This window comes from Pelodiscus sinensis, chromosome 1 (genome assembly GCF_052426305.1).
Source record: "Pelodiscus sinensis isolate ZL-2025 chromosome 1, ASM5242630v1, whole genome shotgun sequence".
Classification (NCBI taxonomy): Eukaryota; Metazoa; Chordata; order Testudines; family Trionychidae; genus Pelodiscus; species Pelodiscus sinensis.
In genome coordinates this window covers 243,254,772-243,276,997 of record NC_143052.1, presented here as the reverse complement: position 1 = coordinate 243,276,997, position 22,226 = coordinate 243,254,772, and the positions used below count along the sequence as shown (strand labels likewise).

Sequence of the window (22,226 nt, the reverse complement as noted above, 5' to 3'; positions counted from 1 at the left end):
TTAAGCACCAGTTTCAGAGGGACTTTGGAAAGGAACTGTGAGAGCCTTTCTTCTAGGATCAACCCCACGTGTAATTATCAAGATGGCCAGTGATGGAACAGTGACCTGTAACAGGTGTGTCATGCTCTCTTCCCTGCCTGAAGACAGAAATGATTTCCTGTGCATGAACTTGGAAGAAAAGATTATTGGCTTCAAGGGGCAAGTTGAGATGCTACTAAGAATCAAACAAGCTGAAGAATTCCCAAAGAACCAGTCCAGAATCACTGGATCAAAGAAGAATGGAGCTGTTCAGAAATGAATCAGTGAAAGAGTAAATCAGAGAGGAGGTCTGCAGTTCATTACCATCAGAGGCAAGAAGTCACTGTGGTATTTTACATGGATGGAAACAGACAAAGATAGGTGGACTGTGGCCACCAGAGAGAACAGAAGCAGGAGGAATTACATACAGCTAGAAGTTTCAAGTCAATATTAGATCCTCAACATGGAAACTATGGAAGATACCTCTCAAGATCCAGTAGGATCAAGAGAATGGGGAGAATGTACCAGTCATGCATGTGGAGGGCTGCTTGATCCAATGTAAGAAAATCAAGCTTACTTACAAAGTGTTCTCCAACTATCTAAAAAAGATAGACAACCTTTGGTGGAGATTTAATACTCAGAAGATTCAAAGGAACATTCAGTGAGGGACAGTGGACATCAGGAAAGCATGCTGCCTTTCCAGAGCCAAAACACAACACTCCATTCTAAAATTAGGTAGTTTTTTTATGAGAAGGCTCTGTTGTTGATGGGACAAAATCAAGCTGTTGAGAACCAAACTAATCAAGAACCAAAGGACATGAAAAGAAGAGAATCCTGATTTGCTTGTGCACTGATGCTAGAAGCCTAGGTAACGAGCAAGAGGAACTGGAATTGCTCATTTATGAGCATACATCTGATCTAGTTGGTACTACTGAAACCAGGTAAGATGACTCACATAATTGACATGTTAAAATCAATGGTTATAACTAATCAGGAAAGACTGTGCGCGCAAAGAGGGAGGGGGTACAGTCATGAATCTGTTTGTGGTAGGGCACCCTCTTTTAGGCTACAAGGGAGGAGCATCCAGGTTCATCCAATGACTCTATCTCCACAGTCCCATCTACTCCCCATGCCCCCTGTAATGCCAACAACCCGTAGTCAGCAAAAGGAGTTAAACAGACGAAAAGTAAAGAAAAGCTTCCCTTCAGGCTAGGAGCTCTTCTGACTTCATAAGGGCTCTGGGAGTGTCACTGTCCACCTCAAAGTTCACTGAGCTCCAATGCAAGCCCCAGTTATTTCCCCATTTTACTCAGGGGTTCTGCACCCGCCTTCTGCAAGGGCAAGGGCTGTGCAGGTCAGTGCTTTCTCCAGGTCTTGAGAAACTCAAGAGTCTGTTCTCTTCCCAGGCATGTCCTGTTTTTTTTTTTTTTTAACTATGCCTCCTGTCCAGGCATAATCTGCAGGTGCACTGGGGCAGGGCCACTCCAGCCCAAAGGAGCTTCTTAACCCCTTCCGTGCTCCTGCAGGGTTACAGGCACTCTACGCAAAAATAGAATTACCTGTTTCCAAGTCACTGATAACCCAGAAGAAAACTATCTTTAATGCTTATGAATCCATGTCTTAACAGATACATCACAAGATAGGCATTCGTTGTTACAGATTACCAAGGCACATTAAGAAACAACCACTTCCTTATGCACCTGAGAGAGGAAAAAAAACCTGTGTGATCATGGAGTCTTCAATCTGAGCGACATATGCAGGAGTCCTTTTGCTGCCAGTACTGAAACATCCCTGGTATTTCTAAATTATAGGCAAGAATTATCTTTTAAACAATTGCAACAAGGGGAATTTTATATTAGATCTCATCTTGATAGACAAAGATTAACTGATCATAGAACTGAAAGTTAGTGGTAGCTTGAGGTAATCATGACTTGATCATATTTATAATGTGCAAGCAGAATAAATTCCAGACCAGTACTACATACACTTGGTGATTTAATGATGAACATTTCACAAACCTTGAAAACAATTATGAGCCGAATCAGCTGAGAAGAAGACTATAATCAGACAAATGTGAATGGTAATTTGGAATCATTTAAGAACACCTTATTAGATGACCCCAAAACCACAATTCCACACTCTGGGTATGTCTAGACTACAGGGTTTTTTTTAAAAAAAGTAGCCTTTTTTTAAAAAAAACGTCACCTGAGTCTAGACTGACGCCACATTCTTTTGAAATTAAATTGAAAGAACGCAGCGGTTTTTTCAACAGCGGTAAACCTCATTTTAGAAGGAAGAACGTCATTTTTTTTCGAAAGAGCTCTTTTGAAAAAACGTTCTTGACCACAAACAGGGTTTTTTCAAAAGAGAACATCCAGATTGCCTGGATGCTCTCTTTCGAAAAAGCAGATTGCTTTTTTGAAAGTGTTGTGGCTGTCTAGATGATCTCTTTCAAAAGAAGCTTTTTCAAAAGATTCTTTTGAAAAAGCTTCTTTCGAAAGAAATGTGTAGTCTAGACGTATCCTTAGGGAAGACGGTCATGCTGGTTAAAAGAACCAGATTTAGAGGGGAAGTGAAGACTGCTGTAAAAACTGAATAATAATATATAACAAATGGAAAAAGGAGAAGCTGGTATGAAGGAATATAAAACAGAAGTTAGGAATTTTAGAAAATGTATATGGGAAGCCAAGGGACACAAGGCGAAATCTACAGATAACATAGATAAGGACAATAAGAAAGAGGTTTTTTAAAAAATATATTAGGAATAAAAAGAAACTTGATAGTGACATTGGTCCACTACAAGATGGAAATGGTTAAATAATCAATAGTATTGCAGAAAAGGCAGAGTTCTTCAACACAAATGTTGTATCTGTATTTGGAGGAAAGCAGATGATGCACCCTTATTATAAGAGCCACTTGTATGGCTGGAGAATGTCAAACAGAAGCTATGGAAGTCAGACATTTTTTAAATTACCAAGTCCAGATAACTTGCATCCAAGATTTTTAAAAGAGCTGAGTAAGGAGAATTCTGGACCATTCATACTGATTTTCAATGAGTCTCAGAGCACTGGGAAAGGTCCAGAAGACTGAAAGAAAGCCAATGTTGTGTCATTTTTAAAAGAATGGGATGACTTGGGTAATGTAAAATTTGTCAGCCTGACATAGATCCTGGGTAAAATAAGGGAGCAGCTGATATGGGATTCAATAATTAACTAAAGGAAGACTATACAATGAATGTCAAACATCAGAGGTTTGTGGAAAATAGATCCTGTTAAACCAACTTGATATCTTTTTTAATGAGGTTACATATTTGGATGATAAAAGAAATAGTGTTGAGGTAACATACTTAGACTTCTCTAAGGAATTTGACTTGATACTGCATGACATGTTGATTTAAAAATTAGAATGATAAAAAATTAACAGTGTACATTAAATGGATTTAAAACTAATAGGTGTCAAAAAGTAACTGAAAATGGAATAATCCTTGAGGGATTTGGTTTGGGCCTTGCACTATTTAACATCTTTATCAATGACCAGAAAGAAAACATAACATAATCACTGAGGGTATGTCTACACTACAGCACTAATTTGAACTAACTTAATTCGAATTAGTTAATTCGAACAAAGCTAATTCGAACTAGTGCATCTAGATCTAAAAACTAGTTCGAATTAGCGTTTTGCTAATTCGAACTAGCATGTCCACATTGAGTGGACCCTGAAGCGGGATTAAGGATGGCCAAAGCAGTGCCGGCAGGGCATCAGATTAGGACTTAAAGTGTGGAGCTGCTGTCTCAGGCTAGCCGAGGGCTGTGCTTAAAGGGACCCCACCTCCCACCCCGGACAGACAGTTCTCAGGGTTCCCCGCTCGCTTGTCTAACTCGATGAGGTACAGCAAAGCAGTCCTGGCTTGGAGTGCCCTGAATGCCCATACTCAGCACATCACAGCACTTGGCCATCAGCCCAGCTGCACTTGCCGCAGGCTGCCATCCGACGGGGGGGGGGGTCAATCAGGGGGCTGCAGGACAGATTCCACCCCCGAGGAGCCCGCAGAGCCACCCCAGTCCACCCCATTCCTCCCTCACCTCCTTCCACTTACCCCTTCCTAGCCCCCCTTCCTGATATACAAAATAAAGGACAAGTGTGTTCAAAAATAGAAACTTTCTTTATTGAACAAAACTCGGGGAGACTGGGAAAAGGAGGTGGGAGAGGGGAAGAGAGAGGGTGGGAGAGAGGAGGGCAACTAACATGATCAGGGGTTTGGAACAGGTCCCATATGAAGAGAGGCTAAAGAGACTGGGACTTTTCAGCTTAGAAAAGTGGAGACTGAGGGGGAATATGATAGAGGTCTATAAAAGCATGAGTGGTGTGGAGAGGGTGCATAAAGAAAAGTTCTTCTTTAGTTCCCATAATAGAAGGACTAGAGGACACCAAATGAAATGAATGGGTAGCAGGCTTCAAACTACTAACAGAAAGTTCTTCTTCACAAAGCAAATAGTCAACCTGTGGAACTCCTTGCTGCAGGAGGCTGTGAAGGCTACAACTAGAACAGAGTTTAAAGAGGTTAGATAAATTCATGGAGGTTGGGTCCATGGAGTGCTATTAGCCAGGGGGTAGAAATGGTGTCCCTGCCCTCTGTTTGTGGAAGGCTGGAGATGGATGGCATGAGACAAATGGCTTGGTCATGGTCTTCGGTCCATCCCCTCCAGGGTAGCTGGTGTTTGCCGCTGTCGGCAGACAGGCTACTGGGCTAGATGGACCTTTGGTTTGACCCAGTACGGCCATTCTAAGCTCAGGGCTCAGGGTCGGGGGTCTCAGTGGACCACCTTGATTTTCATGCACACCTGCTCCTGGGTGGCCAGGCTGGCAGCTCTCATGCCCTAGACGGCCACTTTCCTGTGCCTAGTGGATGAGGTCCACGATGTCTGCACTAGACCAGGCGGGCACCCGCCTCTTGCGGACCCGGGCAGGCTCCCGGGAGCCGCCAGCCTAGTCCCGGGAAGAGGCGGAGGGCTGGGTGGCAGCGGGTGGCTGGCTTGATCCGTGCCAGGTGCAGGGTCTGCTGGCTGGGTGCTGGCAGGCTTGCACCTGGCACGGGCACCGTAGCCAGCCTGTGCCCCTTTAAGGGCTCCGGGGCCGGGAGGGGGGCAGACGAGTTTCCCTGGTGGTGCCCACAGTGGTCACCAGGGAAAGCTGGGGAGGGCTAGCCTCCCACTAGTTCAAATTAAGTGGCTACACAGCCCTTAATTCGAACTAGTTAATTTGAACTAGGCGTTAGTCCTCGTGGAATGAGGTTTACCTAGTTCGAATTAAGCGCTCTGCTAACGTCTCTTAGTTCGAATTAACTTTGTAGTGTAGACATACCCTGATAAAGTTAGCAGACGACCCAAAAATTGGGGGAGAGGTAAATAATTTTTACCAATGGACAGGTTCAGTGTGATGTACTTCACTTGACAAACAGGGCGCACACAAACAATCTACATTATAATATGGCTAAATGTAAATGTATGTATCTGAGAACAAAGCGTGTAGGCCATACTTACAGGATGGGAGACTCTATCCTTGGAAGCAATGACTCTGAAAAAGATTTTGGGGTCATTGTTGGACAATCAGCTGCACATGAGCTCCAAGTATGATACTCTGGCCAAAAGAACTAATGAGAGCCTGGGATGACGTGATGTAGCAAAGGTATCTCTCCAAACCAGAAAAGGCATTAAAAAGAGCCTATGGGCCCAACTAGCCCTGCTATACCTCCAGCCAATGCCACACCTGGCGGGGGAAGAATAGGAGCAAACCTGGCTCAGTTCAAGGCTGACTGGGGGGTCAAAAGCTAGTTCTGCCTCACTACATAAGGGGAGCTTCACTACAACTCTAACAGCTAGGACAGCTGCCAAGGGAGAAGCATTGTGTCCTTAGAGAGGCTGTTGAGAATGGTAAGAACCCAGCATCAAATTAACCTTACTATTTAAACACATTGTATGGCTAGGCACCTCCAATCTGATATCTTCCCACCTAGAGGGACCTAAGGATGAGGCAGGAAGCTACAAATGGTTCACAAGGGGAAGCTATTCCAAGAATTACATTACCGACTATCTGGACTATTGGGACTACACACTAAACAAAAGGGACATGGGTAGGAAGTGGCCCGGGACAGCAGACTTTGACTCTGCAGAGGATTCTGTCAATGTTGCTTCCCATAGAGCCCTGGGCAGGGACCTGATGGAATGGGAGGGCCCAGGTCCCCCTTCCATGCACTGTTACAGCCTGACCCAGATGTAGGATAAGGTCAGAAGATTCCCAGCCTAAGGCAAGAACCAGGCACTTCTTCCAGCTACTCAGAGATGCCAGGGGCTAGAAGACAGGTACAATGACCACTAGGCTTCCCCCCACCCTCTAAGCACCCTATCATAGATGCATGAGCAGGGGAATCTCGTGTAGGAGTAGAGAGGTTATTTTAACTCTGTATTGGACATTGGTGTGACCACTAGTGGAATACTGTCTACAGTTCTGGTGTCAACAATTCAAGTGGGATGTTGATAAACTGGAGGTCAGAGTAGCACTACGAAAATGCTTAAAGGATTAGAAAACACGCTGTATAGTGAAAGACTCAAGGAGTGCAAACTGTTTAGCTAAACAAAGAAAAGGTTAAGGGATGACTTGATTACAGTCTATAAGTATCTATAAATAATGGACTTTACAATGAAGCAGAGAAAAGTAAAGCGTTATCTAATGGCTGACAGTTGAAGCTACGCAAATTCAGAAGGGAAACAAGGCATACATTTTTAACAGTGAAATAAATTAAATATTGAAACAATATAAAAGAGTTGTGGTTGATTCTCCATCACTAATAAGTTTTAAATCAGGATGGGATGTTTCCCTAAATTAAAGATCTGATCTAGGAGTTATTTTAAGGAATTTCTATGGGGTCCATGTTATGCAGGCGGTCAGACTAGATGACAACAATAGTCTCTTCTGGCATTACAATCTATACACTCAGAAAAACATTTGAGCTTATACTTAAATCCATCGCTATTCAGGAATGCACAATTAATATTAAGCATATGCCTAATTAACTCTGCCATGAAGCCTCTAGGGGTTTCATGCCAGTCCCAAGCCTGGATAAAGAAGGAGAGTTGGTCAGATGAGTGTCAATGCACTGGTTGTAAAACAACAATACAAATTAAATCTGATGCAAGTACGACCAAATGACAAAAGACGCCGACTTGGACATCCCCCAGATAAACAAGGTCCACGATACCAATCAAGTGATCAGGGTTGGGTCGATAAGTGGGCTACTGAAAGGAAACTACAACTAACACAAACCACACAATATTTTGTCTAGCACTTCTTTCCTCTTCTAGCATTCTGAGGGGTTCTAGAGGTAGAACCACCCAGTCTGGAGGTGCTACTCTTACCTGTATTTAGAGAAGCTGATGTAAGCTGAAAGGAGAATTGCACTTCTTGTATTCCCATCTCTTTTCAGTAAAACAAGAAAGGAAATAAAATTCATTTGTACAAGAGATGAAAAAATTGTGATTTTTGACATGGCTAATCTATCCTACTTACACTTTACCAGAAAAGACAAAAGTAAAAAGGACAATTAAACAGACTGTGTAGAGACAAGCAATAAACTGAAAAAGCCAACAACAATACATCACAAACAGCTCAGTAAATAATAGTGCAATTTTCATAGCTAATAGAATGGTTTAACACCTGAATACATTCATATGCCTGATTAAACACAAACAACATAAACCTATAAAAGAAGATTATAAGTTGCAATATCTATTTGCAAGTACTCTCATATTAACCACTGTTGTATTCTTCTCCAATTACATTCCTTTAATTATTTTCATTAGGAAAGCAGTTCACATTAGAATAGTCACCATCACTTTGGGTTTAAAACAATTGATTGCATTATATATACAGTATTTTGCCAAACTGCAGGTCTAAGTATTGGTCTTAGGCCTGCTCTACACTAGTTACATCATTCAGGGCTGTAAAAAGTTTCACATCATAACCAGTGGAATTAGGTTGACCTAAAACCAGTGTTGATGTGGCTAAATCAACAGAAACCGCCTTGGAGAAGTCGGTTAACCACAGCAATGGGAAAAATCTCTTCCACTGATATAGGAAAGAACTATATTATGGCATTAAAATGGCATTGCTGCCGCAACATGGCTGTAGTGTAGCCACAGCCATCACATAATTTTTACTTAATTTTGCTCAGATATGATTTATAGATTAGTATTATGAAGAACCTTCCTGTTTTAGCCCCAGGCAGTCTCATTGGAGCAACATAAAAATAACTTGCCATGAAATACATTGGGACAGTTACCACATGGACTAGAAATCAAAATCAAGGGTCTTCAAAGCAGGAAAGAGGTACACATTTAAACTTTCTTCTAAGAGACACAGACTATAATAACAGAGCTGACCATTAATCAGGGAAGTCCAAGTTCTATCTCTGTGAATGGCCAATACCTTATGTTTTGGAAAACAGTAAAATAACTCATATATATAGGGCGCATCTACACAGCAGGGCTTAACTCAACATAAGCTATGCAAATTGAGCTACATCAATTGCGTAGCTTATTTTGAAACAGATTATTTCACGTTTTGATGCTGTCTGCACACCACTTATTTTGAAATAGAGCACTCTTCCTCCAGCTTCCCTTAATCCTCATAAAATGGGGGTTACAGGAGTAGGAGTAAGAAGTCCTCCAGCTTGACAGTATTTCAACATTATGCTGAAATAACTGCCTGCTTTGTAGAGACGGACTATATTATTTTGAAATAACACTAGTTATTTTGAAATAATTTTGCTGTGTAGATATAACCATCAATGGCTCTGTAGTGGCAAGTAGCAGATGCTTCAGAGGAAGATATAAGAACCCCAAAGTAGGCAGTGTTACAGATATGACAATTTCCTGCAATATCCTTTAAAGACCTTATTGTATTACGAGTTTATATTATGGTGGGGTGGGACTGTATGTGACTTCTCTAGGAGGAAGATTAATCAAATAGAAGTCTTATCAGTACATCAAAAAGACATCAATAATAATGCAGAAAAACTAAAAGTGTTCAATTAATGTTTCTGTTTTGTATGAAGATTGATAGGTTACATGGGATAATTTGTTCAAAGCACCTTTGAGTTAAGAATATTTGTGTCCATAAGTCTATTTCATAAAGCATGGGGAGGGAGAACATTAGAGCAACATTTTAAATAAGACTGTTGGCAGTGGCAGTCCTGAATATTCTGTAATATCTCAAGCTGGGGTGTGAGAAGTGTCTGAGGTCAAGACCAACAAATACTTTAACGTGAACTGCTTGACTTCAATGAAGATGGGAGGAGCCAATCCCTACATTTTTCTTTTTGCCTTGTAGCAATTTAAACTTTATGCTACTCTTCCTAATGTCCTCTTTTTTCTCTCCTCTTTCACATCTGCAAAGAAAAAAACAAACCAAAAAACCCTTCAAGTTCTACTTAATAATATAAAAAGCATGCATTGACCAGAGTCTGCCTTCTTCACACTGAGTAGCACCTTGCTCCACAAGTTTGTGAATATAAGGAAACACAAGAAGAGAGCAACAAAGTAGTAAAATGTTCATTCAAATAATGTTTGTTTTCCCTGCTAAAGAGAAAAGAACTGAGCACCAATTCATCTCATGTCTTCAAATAGTATGAGAAACATATGAGAAAAAAACATTTACAAAATAAGCAAACTGAACTTGCAAACTGCTCCATGGGCCCCATTGAACTCAGCTGCAGTTTGCAGTATCATGGCCTAAGATTTGGATCCTCAAAGATATTTAAGTCCCCAACTGGCATATACTTCCACAGAAAATGCGAGTCGTGTCTTGAAGGCTGTGGGCCTAACTTGCACACAAGCCATCCTTAGCCCTTCCTTCTTTTCCCTTTATTGCTTACATTCTCCTTTTTCCCTTATCACCTTTTATTCTTTTCAGTCCTTCATCCTTTATTTTTATGTATCTATTGTACACTGCATGGGTGGTTGATTTTTATATTAAACACTCTGGACTAAACCTCCAAGCATTTCAAATGCAAGCAACATTGAGTCCTGTTTGCACAGGACCTACTCCAAAGTGATGTTTAATGTTCTTGTGCTCCTGTTGGTTCTGCAGAAGATAACTAGAAAATACTATTGCTAGAGCTGTGCACATGTCTGCCAGCATAATCTCTGCTTAAGTTTGTACACAAAATAGGGAAGAACACAATGGAATCATGTTGGTTTTTCTTCCATTAAAAACAAAGGAAAAAATCTTTGAGTGCCAAGTGGATCTGGTCAAGATTACTCAAAATACATGTTTAAATTCGTCCTGGCTGTAACAGTACACAGTAGTTCAGTGCAGCCAGGATGGATTTGGACCACTTTATTTAATAGCTTTTAACAAAGTGGAAAGTGCCATACTTCTGGTGCCCCTTTACTATCATTTTATAACAAGCAATGAAAAACAGCAATTTAGTGCTGATACAATGCATCTATTGTGCTACATTGTACTACATTAGGAGACTGAAATATTATACCTAGGTGCTTTACTGTCAGACTAAACTAAGGAAACTGGAAAGCTTTAGTGACACAGAGCTTTGGAAGAGATAATGTCTACAAGCATCATCCTTTAGGGTCAGGGGTATGGCCCCTGACTGATTTTTCTAAAGGTTCCCCACCCTTATTTTTGCTCGTCCTTCTTATTTGCACTATTCCTGAAATCCATTGTCTCTATTTTGCTGTTCTCCCTTCTACCATTCCTTAGAATCATGAACTCTTATGATTTCATGATCACTTTCACCCAAAGCTGCCTTCCACTTTCAAATTCTCAACCAATTCCTGCCTATTTGTTAAAATCAACTATAAAACAGCTTCCCCTCCCTCCCAGTAGCTTTTTCAATCTTCTGAAAAATAAAATTGTCTTCAATGTAGTCCAAGAACTTATTGGATAGTCTGTGCCCCGCTGTGTTAGTTTTCCAACATATGTCTGGGTAGTTGAAGTCCCCCATTAGCACCAAATCTTGCGCTTTGGATGATTTTGCTAGTTGTTTAAAAAAAGAATAATCTATTTATTCTACCTGGTGTGTAATAGACCCCTAGCATGATATCACTTTTGTTTTTTACCTAACCCAGAGACTCTCAACACATCTGTCTCCTATGTCCATCTCCACTTCAGTCTAAGTGTATACATTTTTAATATATAAAGGCAACAATTTACCCTGCATATCCTGAGTAAACTGTACCCTTCTATATCAATATTCCAATTGTGTGTATTATCCCACCAAGTTTCTGTGATACCAACGATGTCATAGTTGTGTTTAGCTTTTTACATGTTTGTACATTTTATCATTTTTCCATAATTTGCATGGTCTTACTTTGCTTATGACGCCAATCATTAGAAAAAACGTGCATGCAGAGGGAAATAACACCTATTAGAAATATTATATAATAATATTTGTCACTTTATATAGCTATCTTTATCAGTGTTTCATAATGCCACCCATTACCACAGTATCTGAACACCTTCCATGTAAAATCGATAGCAATAGCAGACATCATGGTGTAGGAGGGAAAGAGGGAAGGAATCTCTGTTTGGGGTTGGTTTCTCCCACCTTTAGATTTTTGAACATTTCCTTTTTGCAAGAGTGAGGATTGACAACAGTTTATTGTGTTAAAGGGGCTGTCAGTGTTGTGTGTTTCCTATGATGGCAAGGTCTTTTCAAACAGGAACTGTTTGCAGTGATTCCTAAAGACAGTCAGACTCTGGATTCACCCGCTTTCCTGTGGACATTTGCTCCATCACTCATCCTTCTTATTTGCACTTTTCCTATTTGTGTTTTGCTAAAATCCGGATCTGGTCTGGTCATTGTACAACTGCACAGGGCAACGTGGTCCATATCCCAGAGCTTTGCAACCTGTAAGATTTTGATAATATTTCTTCCTTTTTAGCCCCATCCCCTCTAGGCCCTTGGCAAACCTGCCCTTTCTTAGAGTTGACAGGCATTTACAAAACTGAAAAACTTCTGTGCTACCTTCTTTGTCCATCACCGATGCGCAGAGCCGCCAGGGGCGGATTCATTGGAGCAGAGCGAGTATAGTTGGTCTGGGCCTCGATTTTCTAATCCGCTCTGCCAAGGGCGGGTGTCCCGCTGCCCACCCCTGCATTCAGCCTCCCAGCTCTCTCCGGCCCTCGGTGCAGCGGAAGCGCTACCGCCCTCCTGCACGCCTGGCCCCGGTTTGCAGGCGCGGGGGCTGGTGGCGCCCTGAGGAGGCAGCCGCTGCTCGGAGCTCAGGAAGCCAGGGGGGCGCGCCCGGGCCACACGCGCCAGCGGAGCCAGAAAGGGGCTTCCCACGCGGCGCCATTGTCCCGGAGGGTGAGGTCACAATGCTCCCCCCGCGCGTTCTGTCGCGCCGTGTCCTGGACACCGAGCCCCGCCGCGGGGCAGGGGCCGGAGGCGCCGCGCTGAGCATGGTGCGGGCCAGAGCGACTGCGGCTCCCGCCTCCCTCCTGCTTCTCCTCTGCTCCCTGGGCGGGGCCGACACGGGCCCCGCGGGGGAGCCTGGCCCAGGTAGGGACCTTCCACTGGCCCCGCGGGGATGGGAGTGGGGCCTAAAGCCCCCTGACTCCAGAGATTCATACCAGCATGCTGCTTGCTGTTTCCCTTCCCATCCGGGAGCAAGAGGAAAGCACACAGCGTGCCTGCATCCCGCTCCCTCCTGGCTGGGGAAGAGAAGGGAGGGGACACACAGGCTTTCCTCTCACTCCCTGAGAATGTTGAAGGGGAACAGCAAGCAGCAGCATGGTATGAAACTCGAGGGAGGGAGATCCTAAGCCCCCCTGCCTGCCCTATATAGCACCCTTGCCAACCTTGCATTTCCCCCTTCCACACATACCCAAGCCTCCTGCCCAGAGCCTCTCCTCACGCCACCCAAGCTTGACTCCTGTAATCCCCCACCACCTGCTGCTCTCAACTGCCACACCCCAAGCCTTTCCCCCGATTCCTTCACACACACCCCATTTTCCCACCCCTTGCCCTGAGCCCCCACACCTCATCCCATATTTAAATTTCTTACCTCCAACCATCTGCCCCTCTCACACTCTCCTGGGCATGTGTGTACAATATCTGTAAGAAATTTAAATTACGTTCACCTCTGGATAGAGGTCGGTAAAATCATAACTGGTCTGGAAAAAGTGAATATAAAAGAGTTATGTATTCCTTCCCATAACACAAAAACTAGTGATCAACAAATATCAAACTCCTTGCCCAATGATGTTGCAAAGACCAAGACTGTAACAAGGTTAAAAAATGAGCTGGATAAATTAGTGGAGGATAGATCCATTTATGTCTAGTAGTCAGAATAGTCAGTGGTGGTGTTGCTAACCCAGAAGTGGGCAATAATTTTTGATGGGGGAGGGCACTTCAAGAATTTGGTAAGTGGTTAAGGGCTGCTCTCTTCCATTATATTAATGGAGGAGGTGAGGGGTCTGGGATAGTGGTTGGGTGCAGAAGGGAACTTGGAGTACGGGATTTGGAAACAGGAGAAGCTGTGGGTTCTGGGAGGGAGTTTGGATGAAGGAGAGGGTTGTAACCTGGGGCAGGACACTGGAGTGCAGAAGGAGGTGCAAGGTTCAAGAAGGGTATGGGTGCAGGAAAGGATTCTGACCTGAAGGAGAGTAGTAGGAGAGGGTTCAGGGTCTGGGGTGGGGGTATGGGTGCAGAAGTGGGGGTACAGAGGGTTTGTGTTATGTGCGGGAGAGGTGCAGGAGGAGGAGCAGAGGGATGGGAGAGTGAAGGGCTTGGGTACCAGAGGCAGACTCTGGCTGGGAGGCGCTTACCTGGGAAGCTCCCAACCAGCAGTCCTTCCTAGCTGGCTCCTTGGCCAGGCAGGGGCCATATGTGCTTCTCTGAATGTTGTGAGCGAGGATAGAGGAGAAAGGGGTACTTCACATATTGCCTGCTCTGCAAATAGGCAGCGCCCCTATGGCTTGCAGCATTCAGAAAGCCGTTCTGACCAGGGGGCAGGGTGGACAAGGAGCTGAGGTGTCCTCTGCGCCTGTGGACCATATCTGGTGACTTGGCGTGCAAGATTCAGCCTGTGGGCCATATTTTGCCTGCCCCTGCCCTAGCCTCTGTTTGTCAGATGCTAGGAATGTAAGACAGGGGGCGGATCCCTTGCTGATTGCCTGTTCTGTTCATTCCCTCTGGGGCACCGGACATTGGCCACTGTCAGCAGACAGGATCCTGGGCTAGATGGACCTTTGGTCTGACCCAATATAGTCGTTCTTATGATCCTATGTTTTTTCTAGCTGCTCTATGGGAGAAAACCTGCCTAAATAGAAACTATAGTCAAACTCTCAGTTATATGCCAGGAATGTTCTACAAGTGTTCACATAGTACAATGCTAAAATAAAATTATGCCATTTTTGTAGTTCTCTCAAAAATGTGAATTTACTTCCCTACAGAGTTTTTCCTGCTGTTCTTTTCCACTGATACTTCCAAATTATTCCATGGGAGTGTTCATGCTATTTATTCTATGAAACCAGTTTATCTAAAATGTATACACATGTGAATGTTCTGGAGGGAGAAAGGAAAGTTGTGTGCAATCTCAAAAGAGTATAAATACTAGAAATTAAGAAATTTGTTACCGTAATACAGTGGCAGTAAATAGTATATTTCAAGTATAAAGGCTGCCAATAAATAATGGCAGCAGGATAAGTAATACAATAAGTGCTTTCTGTAATGTATCGTTAAATACCATATAGTTATTGTAAAAACATAAATATTTTACTGCATATGCTCACTGCCTGCCTGGCACAATATCTCTATTGTAATTATGGGACAGACACAAAGTGAAAAGAATATTTTTAACAAGGGCTCATATGATGCAGCTGTATCCATTCTTAATCATTCATTAATGTCTCATCAAAAGAGTACTGTACTTTTTGTTTGTTTCATTTACCAAAGGTCAGCATACTTGGAAGCAATTGTCATACACCATTACAGACCTTTTTACATATTTTTCTGGTATTGTTCTAAGCCATCATGTGCGTAAATGAGTCAATTGGTATGCAGATTGTCTATCATTAAAACCATTTCAAAATCAGCTTTGTCATTGGTTTCGAGTTAGAACTTTAGTTTCTTGTATATACTTCACGAATGCATTGTGGTGTTCATAATTGGTATGGTAGGTGGTTATGTCAAACTCTTAAGGCCCCAGTTTTTCAGTGAGAGTTTTGCCTGAGTAACATAGTCTTTATAATAGATCGGGTTACCAATGGTATTTTAAACCACAGGGACCTGAACCAAATGTTCGCAGTCCCAGAGAGCTATGGTATCAGAACTTTCAGGGTGAGACCCACTATTAGAAATACCATTAGGTTTGGAGACTCTTGGAGCACATGAGGAACAATAGTAATGAGCACAACAACATTCACAAATGTCCTTTTAATTAATCATTTTGTTAGGCATGTGAACAAATCCACAATTACTGAGACAAAACACAGAGATAGAAAGAAACCACAAAACATCTAACATCAAAGATTATACTCACATCCCAAAGGGCACTATAGAGATGGGCATATCTCTCAGCATATGGTCATTTGTGGAGGATCTTCTGTTGGAATCTTCCTCCCATGTTGGGGAACACCTTTTTATTTTGTGTTACACTCATGGTCATAAGCCTTATGAATATGTGTATGGGTTCCAACCCCTCTTCCCATGTCTGGACTTCCACACCCATGAATGTTGCAGTTTCTGCTTTTCCTTAAGCTATCTTCTTAGATGCCCTTTGTTAGCATTTACATCAATAAATAAATACCGAGGCAAAGGTGTTAGTATGACTGGTTATATTTTGGAAATAAAATTTAACTATATTTGTGATTCTTATAATAGATTCTTATTGTAAAATGTTTCATTTTCAGATGCACAAGTTCCAGTCCTTTCCAAAAATAAAATTAAATCAATGATTAAATTACTCAGTAAGTAGCATTTCATTTATCTTAATTTACAGTATTTATTAATTACTATGTGCATGCAGTCTAGACTATAATGTCTTGTGTTATACTTAAACTATAAATCCATCACAGAAGAGCACTCAGCAAAATATTTCAATGACTGACATGAAAATGGGTCAAGACAATCCACAATAGAAAATATCATTAATAGATCTGTCAATATAAAGATTTTTAAAATAATTTTACTACTACTTGTAATTTAGGTCATGTCTATGTTATAGACAAGAGGTGTAATTCCAGCTCAGGTAGATGTATGCTGTCACCTCTGCTCAAGCCAGTGCACTAAAAACAGCAGTGTGGCCACAGTGGCATGGGTAACAGCTCGGTTTAATTGGCCGAGTACATACTTACGATCTCAGCCATGGCTGTTCTTGGGTGGTGAACTTGAGCTGTTGCCTGTGCCTCTGCAGTCATACTGCTTGTTCATTGTGCTAACTCAAGTGCTCGGATACACAAGCTGGAAATTATAGTGCGGGAGGTCAGGGGGAGTTTCAGCCATTTTATTTCCTGTTGTTATTTTTCCCTTGAACTTCATCTCTCTTCAGAGATTGCTGTCATTTACAATCTGAATATAAACCAGGCTCTGAAATTTTTGTACTGAAGAACTAAGTGTTTTGGAAACTACTTTGGCTTTTCTTTCTCCACGCAGAAAAGGCAGCAAGGGAATATCTTAGTGCAGAGGCTGTTTAAATAGACTACATAATGTATTGATCGTGGTTATAAAGAAATGTGTGTCCAAATACCAAAAAGGCAAAAAGTCTCAAGAAAAGAGGGCTCACTACCAAAGAGACAGCCACAGCAGTGTCCAAAATTCTTGATTGGAACTCTGCGCACCACCACTCAATATAATTGTATAGATTAAAGGGCTAGCTCAAATGCTACTTTTGGAAAATATTTCTTCAGTCCCTCTTCCATTTTCCATTCTTCTGTCATCATCATAATGAAAGAATGTGTCATACCAGATGTTAGCTTCATCTGGGGGGAGTAATTTTATGAAAGAGAAAACTAAAGACACTCCACTTAACAATGGCTAGCATTTGATGAAAATCTTAAGGTCACATTCACACAGTGCCTCCTTTCACCCTGTCACAGGACCCAGGTAACAACACCTCTGACCCTTTCTTGTGTCTTCAAACACACCAATCTCTCAGGCCTCTTCTCATCATTTCCAATGGTAAAGGGGGTATGGTGGAAGGAGAAAACATGGTTCTCCCAATCTCAGGCTGGGCCCGGATAACTGTTCCCTGGTGTTAACTGTGGTTCACTCAGTAAGTCTGATTTGGTTCCTATAGATCTGTTCTCTCTGGAAGCAATGACAATGGTAATTTGAGACCAAACAGCCTTCTTCAAACAGTGAATCAGTTATTAGAACAAAGGCAGTTCAGAGAAAATACACCTTTAAAACAATAAATCATCTTATTTTCATGCCTTTTTTTCCCTAAGGCTTATTCCCCGAATTTGGGAAGGACGAGCTCCTTCGGACACTGCTACAGAGTATGTGCTCTGGTCTACACCACAAACTAATGTCTGTCTAACAACGTCACTCAGGCTACGTCTATACTACACTCCTCTTGTGAAGGGGAAATGTAAATGGAGTGCTCATTTGCATATGTCACACTCTCATTTGCATTTCCACTTCCTTTCCCTTTTCCGCAAGAGGTTTTTGCACAAAAAAGAGCTGTACAGACAGTGCCTTTTTGTGCAAAACCCCCCTTTTTTGATGAGCCGTTCTTCATCAAGAAATGAGCACTACATTTGCATTTCCTCTTCTGCAAGAGGATCATAGTATAGATGTAGCCTCCGGGGTGTAGAAAATCCAAATCCTGGAGCAATACAGGTTTACTAACCTAACTGTTGGCATAGACAGCACTATGTTGATGAGAGGGTTTCTCTTGTCAACGTTAGAGGCAGAGTACCTACGCAAAGCGGAGAAGTTCTCCTGTCGGTGTGTCTTCTCTAAGTGCATCTGTACTAGTGCAGCACTGTAAGTACAGACAAGGGAGGTGGTGGAATCTCCCCCTGGAGATATTTAAGAACAGGATAGATAGACATCTGTCAGGGATGGTGTAGACGGAGCTTGATCCTGCCTTGAGGGCGGGGGGTGGACTCGATGACCTCTCGAGGTCCCTTCCAGTATTCTATGATTCTATGATTCTATGACAAGCCCTATTTGTCAGCATGTCTTCCTAGCTGAGCTCACTGACACCTGGCTTCCTTCCACTGAGAAGTACTTTTTAGTTGTCTTATTCCCATCCTGACAAAACAGCTGTCACTTTAGGTTGGGGCTGGAAGTATATCACTGTCTTCTAATTGGCGCCCTAAACCAGGGGTTCTCAATCGGGGTATGCAGATTTTCCATGGGATATGTGAACTCATCTAGATCATTGTTACTCAGTCTGCGGGTTGTGATCCTGGGGATGGAGGGTAGCATGAGATGGGTTTAGGCATGGGTGGGGAAGCTAAGGCCTGGGGGACGGATCCCCGGCTTGCCTGGATCTGGTCCTCAAGGCTTAGGGCCACTCAGCAGTATTGGGGAGCACTCCAGCTCCTCCGCCACTGGCGCATACAAAATGTACTAGGCTGGGTCCCACTAGGCTCCGGTGTGTGGGGAGAATGTGGGGAGTGTCTTTCTCCTTCTCAGTCAGGGACCAGGTCAGTGAGGGTGGGTTTTTTTGTTTGCTTTATTTTTGCTTCTCACTTATGTGCAGCTCCTGACTGATTTTTCTGTGGGTCAGTGGCCTCCCACCTACCCAAAAAAGGTTCCTTACCCCTGGTTTAGGGGGTCACAAGTACAGTGCTGACTGGGGCTCCAAGCCACAGAGAGCACCATGAAGTTATATGCTTCAGACCCAGGCGACAGGGCTCAAGTCAGGTCTCATTTGTCTGGGAAGGTTAGCAACCACTGCAATAAACATTTGGACAGAGGTTGCTTATCCAGGAAGCCATTGTGTTTTCTTTGTGTTTATACCTCCCACCGTCAAGTCTTATACCCTGAATATGACAACTTCAGTAACCAGGTCACATACAAGGTTCATAAAATAGGTACCTCTTAGAATGTACAAACTATTGCACAGCAACCCCTACAGTATTCATAAGATTATTACACATCAAATCTACTCTGTCATATTTCCTAATTTGAAGTCTCTCTAGTATCACCGGTAGATATGAACTAAAAGGGATTGAACTGCAGTAACTCCTTTAAAGGTGCAGTCTCAATGTGATTATTCATCTGGGATAATTGTGTGCTTATTCTGTGTGTATGGTGCACAGCTCCAAGAGTTCAGGTCTGGAGAGGCAATGAATGCAGGAAACTGTACTTCCTGGTTAGACATGAATTAGTTTTTCACCTTAGTTTACATTTCATTTTTATGAGGTTACTCTTGACATAAGGATTCTATACTCGCATTCTCAGTTTCTTTAAAGTCCTTAAAAACCTCATGTACTCATGTACATTTTTTCTCTTATTAAATCCTTTTATGTAAGATGTTTGGGATTGTTTATTTTTCTTCTCTCCTATATTATAGATATATTTCACTGGTTACATTAGAAGCCATATTTTATTGACTGTAATTCTTAATTACAATTTGCTATTGTATTTGACACTTTTAGGACAGTTTAAAATACTGTATAAATATTTGCTTTTCCCCCTCCACAACTAGTCATTCACATATTTTATTTTAGATCACCGGATCCAAGTTCTGCACCAGAAGAATATGATGCATGAACATAAACTTTCAGAAAAACAAAATGAAGTGTTAAGTGCGCCCGTGAATATAACAAATGTAAAAGGCAAGTATTCCCAATTTTAAAATATCTTATCTATCCCTGTGCCAGCACAATGTCAGTGCATTACTTACATCTCCTTCAACTTCAAAAAACTGAGCATAAGTGAAACTTAAATAGTGTACAGGCCATGTGCTCGCTATCTGATTTTATACCTACTCTGTGTACATACAGAATTATGATTTTAACATGTACAATTATATTGTTTCAGGGTCATCTGTAAAAACGCTGTTATTACCAAGTGGAGTGCAGATTGATGTACAGGAGATGCCATCATCTAACAGCGATGCAGCTCACGTTTCTAACACTTCTTCAATGCTGATTATTAACAAGCTGCAGAAGATTTTCCCAAATATATTTTTAGAAACTCAGACAAAATATAAGCAAGTGGGTAATGAAAAAAACGAAGAGGGTAAAAAAAAAAGGTGGTTGTATCCTGATTTGGAGCAAGATACTGGTAATAACAAAAACAGATTGACAAGAACTAATATTACCATAAGATTCCATTCCAAAGATAATTCAAGCCAAACTCAGATTGATATTTATAATTTAAAACATTCAAGAGCGAATCCTGAGGTGCATATTGTTGCCAGCAATATTGTTGACCAACAAAATAAAATAAACTCAGTAGTAGTACAAGATGATGTTTTGCAAGTGACTGTAAACAATTCACTGGTTAAGAAAATACAGGATAATAAAAAAGTAAGAAGAAAAAGTTTTGCAGAAATTGAGGCTGGAAATGTGGAAAGAAACTCCACAGATAGCAACAGGAAAAAACTTCTTATAGAAGGTATGAAATTATTTTCTCTTTTCAATTCTATGTGAAAGTTATTTCTATGTTGTTGCAAAGTAGGATGATTTTTACCATATTATTTAAAAATAACCTGTAAACTCCTTACTCACATTGATGAGTAATTATTTGTATGTACAGTCTCACTGATTTTAATTGTGATAGAAATTACAATAACCGTGTTAGTCTGGTGTAGCTGAAACAAAATACATAACTTGCACAGATACAGAGTGCTACATAGTCCTGTATTTTGATTTTAATTGGACTTTCTGTGAGTAAAGGCTCACTATATGTTAGTGGTTCTCAATGAAGTACAGGCAGTCCCCGGGTTACGTACAAGATAGGGACTGTAGGTTTGTTCTTAAGTTGAATCTGTATGTAAGTCGGAACTGGCGTCCAGATTCAGCCGCTGCTGAAACTGATCAGTTTCAACAGCGGCTGAATCTGGACGCCAGTTCTGACTTACATACAGATTCAACTTAAGAACCCCAGGCATCCCCAAGTCAGCTGCTGCTGAAACTGATCAGCGGCTGATTCCAGGAAGCCCGGGGCAGAGGCATCCTGTAGTCAGCCACTGGTCAGTTTCAGCAGCGGCTGACTTGGGGACGCCTGGGGCAGAGCAGCTGGGGTGCTGCTGGGTTGGTCCAGTAGCGCCGCCGCTCCTCGGCGCTACTGGACCAACCCAGCAGCACCCCAGCTGCTCTGCCCCAGGTGTCCTGATTCAGCCGCTGCTGAAACTGATCAGCAGCGGCTGACTTGGGGACTCCTGGGGCAGAGCAGCTGGGGTGCTGCCGGGTTGGTCCAGTAGCGCCAAGGAGCGGTGCTGCAGGACCAACCGGCAGCGCCCCACCTGCTCTACCACAGGCCTGGGGCTTTGCTCCACGTCTCCCTGGTCTGCTGGGGGGGGGGGCACTAGCTCCCCCCCACCCAGCAGACCAGGGACACGGGGAGGAAAGCTGTAGCGGCGGCGGGGTGCCGCGCCTCTGAGGCTTTGCTCTGGCAAAGCCTCAGAGGCGCGGGACCCCTCCGCCTCCCGGCTTTGCTCCAGGTGTCCCTGGTCTGCTGGAGACGGTCCCCAGCAGACCAGAGGCACCGGGAGCAAAGCGGCAGTGGCGGCAGAGTCCCGCGCCTCCCTGGCTTTGCTCCAGGGGCACCCGGAGCAGCTTTTCTCGCCCCGGAAGTCGAGGTGGCGGGACCGCTGCGCTCTGGGCGGCCCCGCTGCCTGCGAGCTCCGGGGCGAGAAAGCCCCGTTCGTAAGTGCGGATCCGACGTAAGTCGGATCTGCGTAACTCGGGGACTGCCTGTATTTAGATTGTAAATTCTTTAGGTCATTATGTATGTGAAGAGGACGAGCACAAAGGGAGTCCTAAGCCTTGCTGGGTCTTCTAGTTGCTACTGCAATAAAAATATTCTATATAATCTGAGGACATGTCCTCCATGAAAAGCTTGATGATTCAGCAAATCACCTGTGCAGCATAGACTTTAAAATTTGAAACTTTTACTTAATTAAATTTGAAAATGAATAGTCCAGTCAGTGAAACAGTGTGTCTGAGGCAATACGTTTTATTGGACCAACAGAGAGACAGTTTTTCAAGCTACGCAGAAGTCTTCT

At 42.8% G+C, this 22,226-nt stretch overlaps 1 protein-coding gene and 1 long non-coding RNA gene across 4 annotated transcripts in view; one reads left to right on the top strand and one right to left on the bottom strand.

Moving 5' to 3' along the window:
* Positions 1-1,627: 1,627 nt before the first annotated feature.
* On the bottom strand, positions 1,628-12,193 carry LOC142826458 (uncharacterized). The gene is made up of 4 exons (XR_016348594.1): positions 12,059-12,193; positions 7,431-7,490; positions 5,559-5,592; positions 1,628-1,818 (listed from the first exon to the last, which is right to left on the bottom strand). It is a non-coding gene; the product is annotated as an uncharacterized LOC142826458 (long non-coding RNA).
* Positions 12,194-12,269: 76 nt separating this feature from the next.
* Positions 12,270-22,226, top strand: part of LOC102445872 (uncharacterized) — a 39,096-nt gene continuing 29,139 nt past the window's right edge. For 2 of the 3 annotated variants that reach the window (XM_025179418.3, XM_025179417.3), the window contains exons 1-4: positions 12,422-12,595; positions 15,949-16,005; positions 19,723-19,830; positions 20,036-20,614. In XM_025179418.3, coding sequence (XP_025035203.1) covers positions 12,496-12,595; positions 15,949-16,005; positions 19,723-19,830; positions 20,036-20,614 — 844 coding nt within the window. In that variant the 5' untranslated portion in view covers positions 12,422-12,495. Of the gene's footprint in view, positions 12,401-12,421; positions 12,596-15,948; positions 16,006-19,722; positions 19,831-20,035; positions 20,615-22,226 lie in introns of those variants that run through there. The other variant, XM_006138961.5, reaches the window with a different exon arrangement.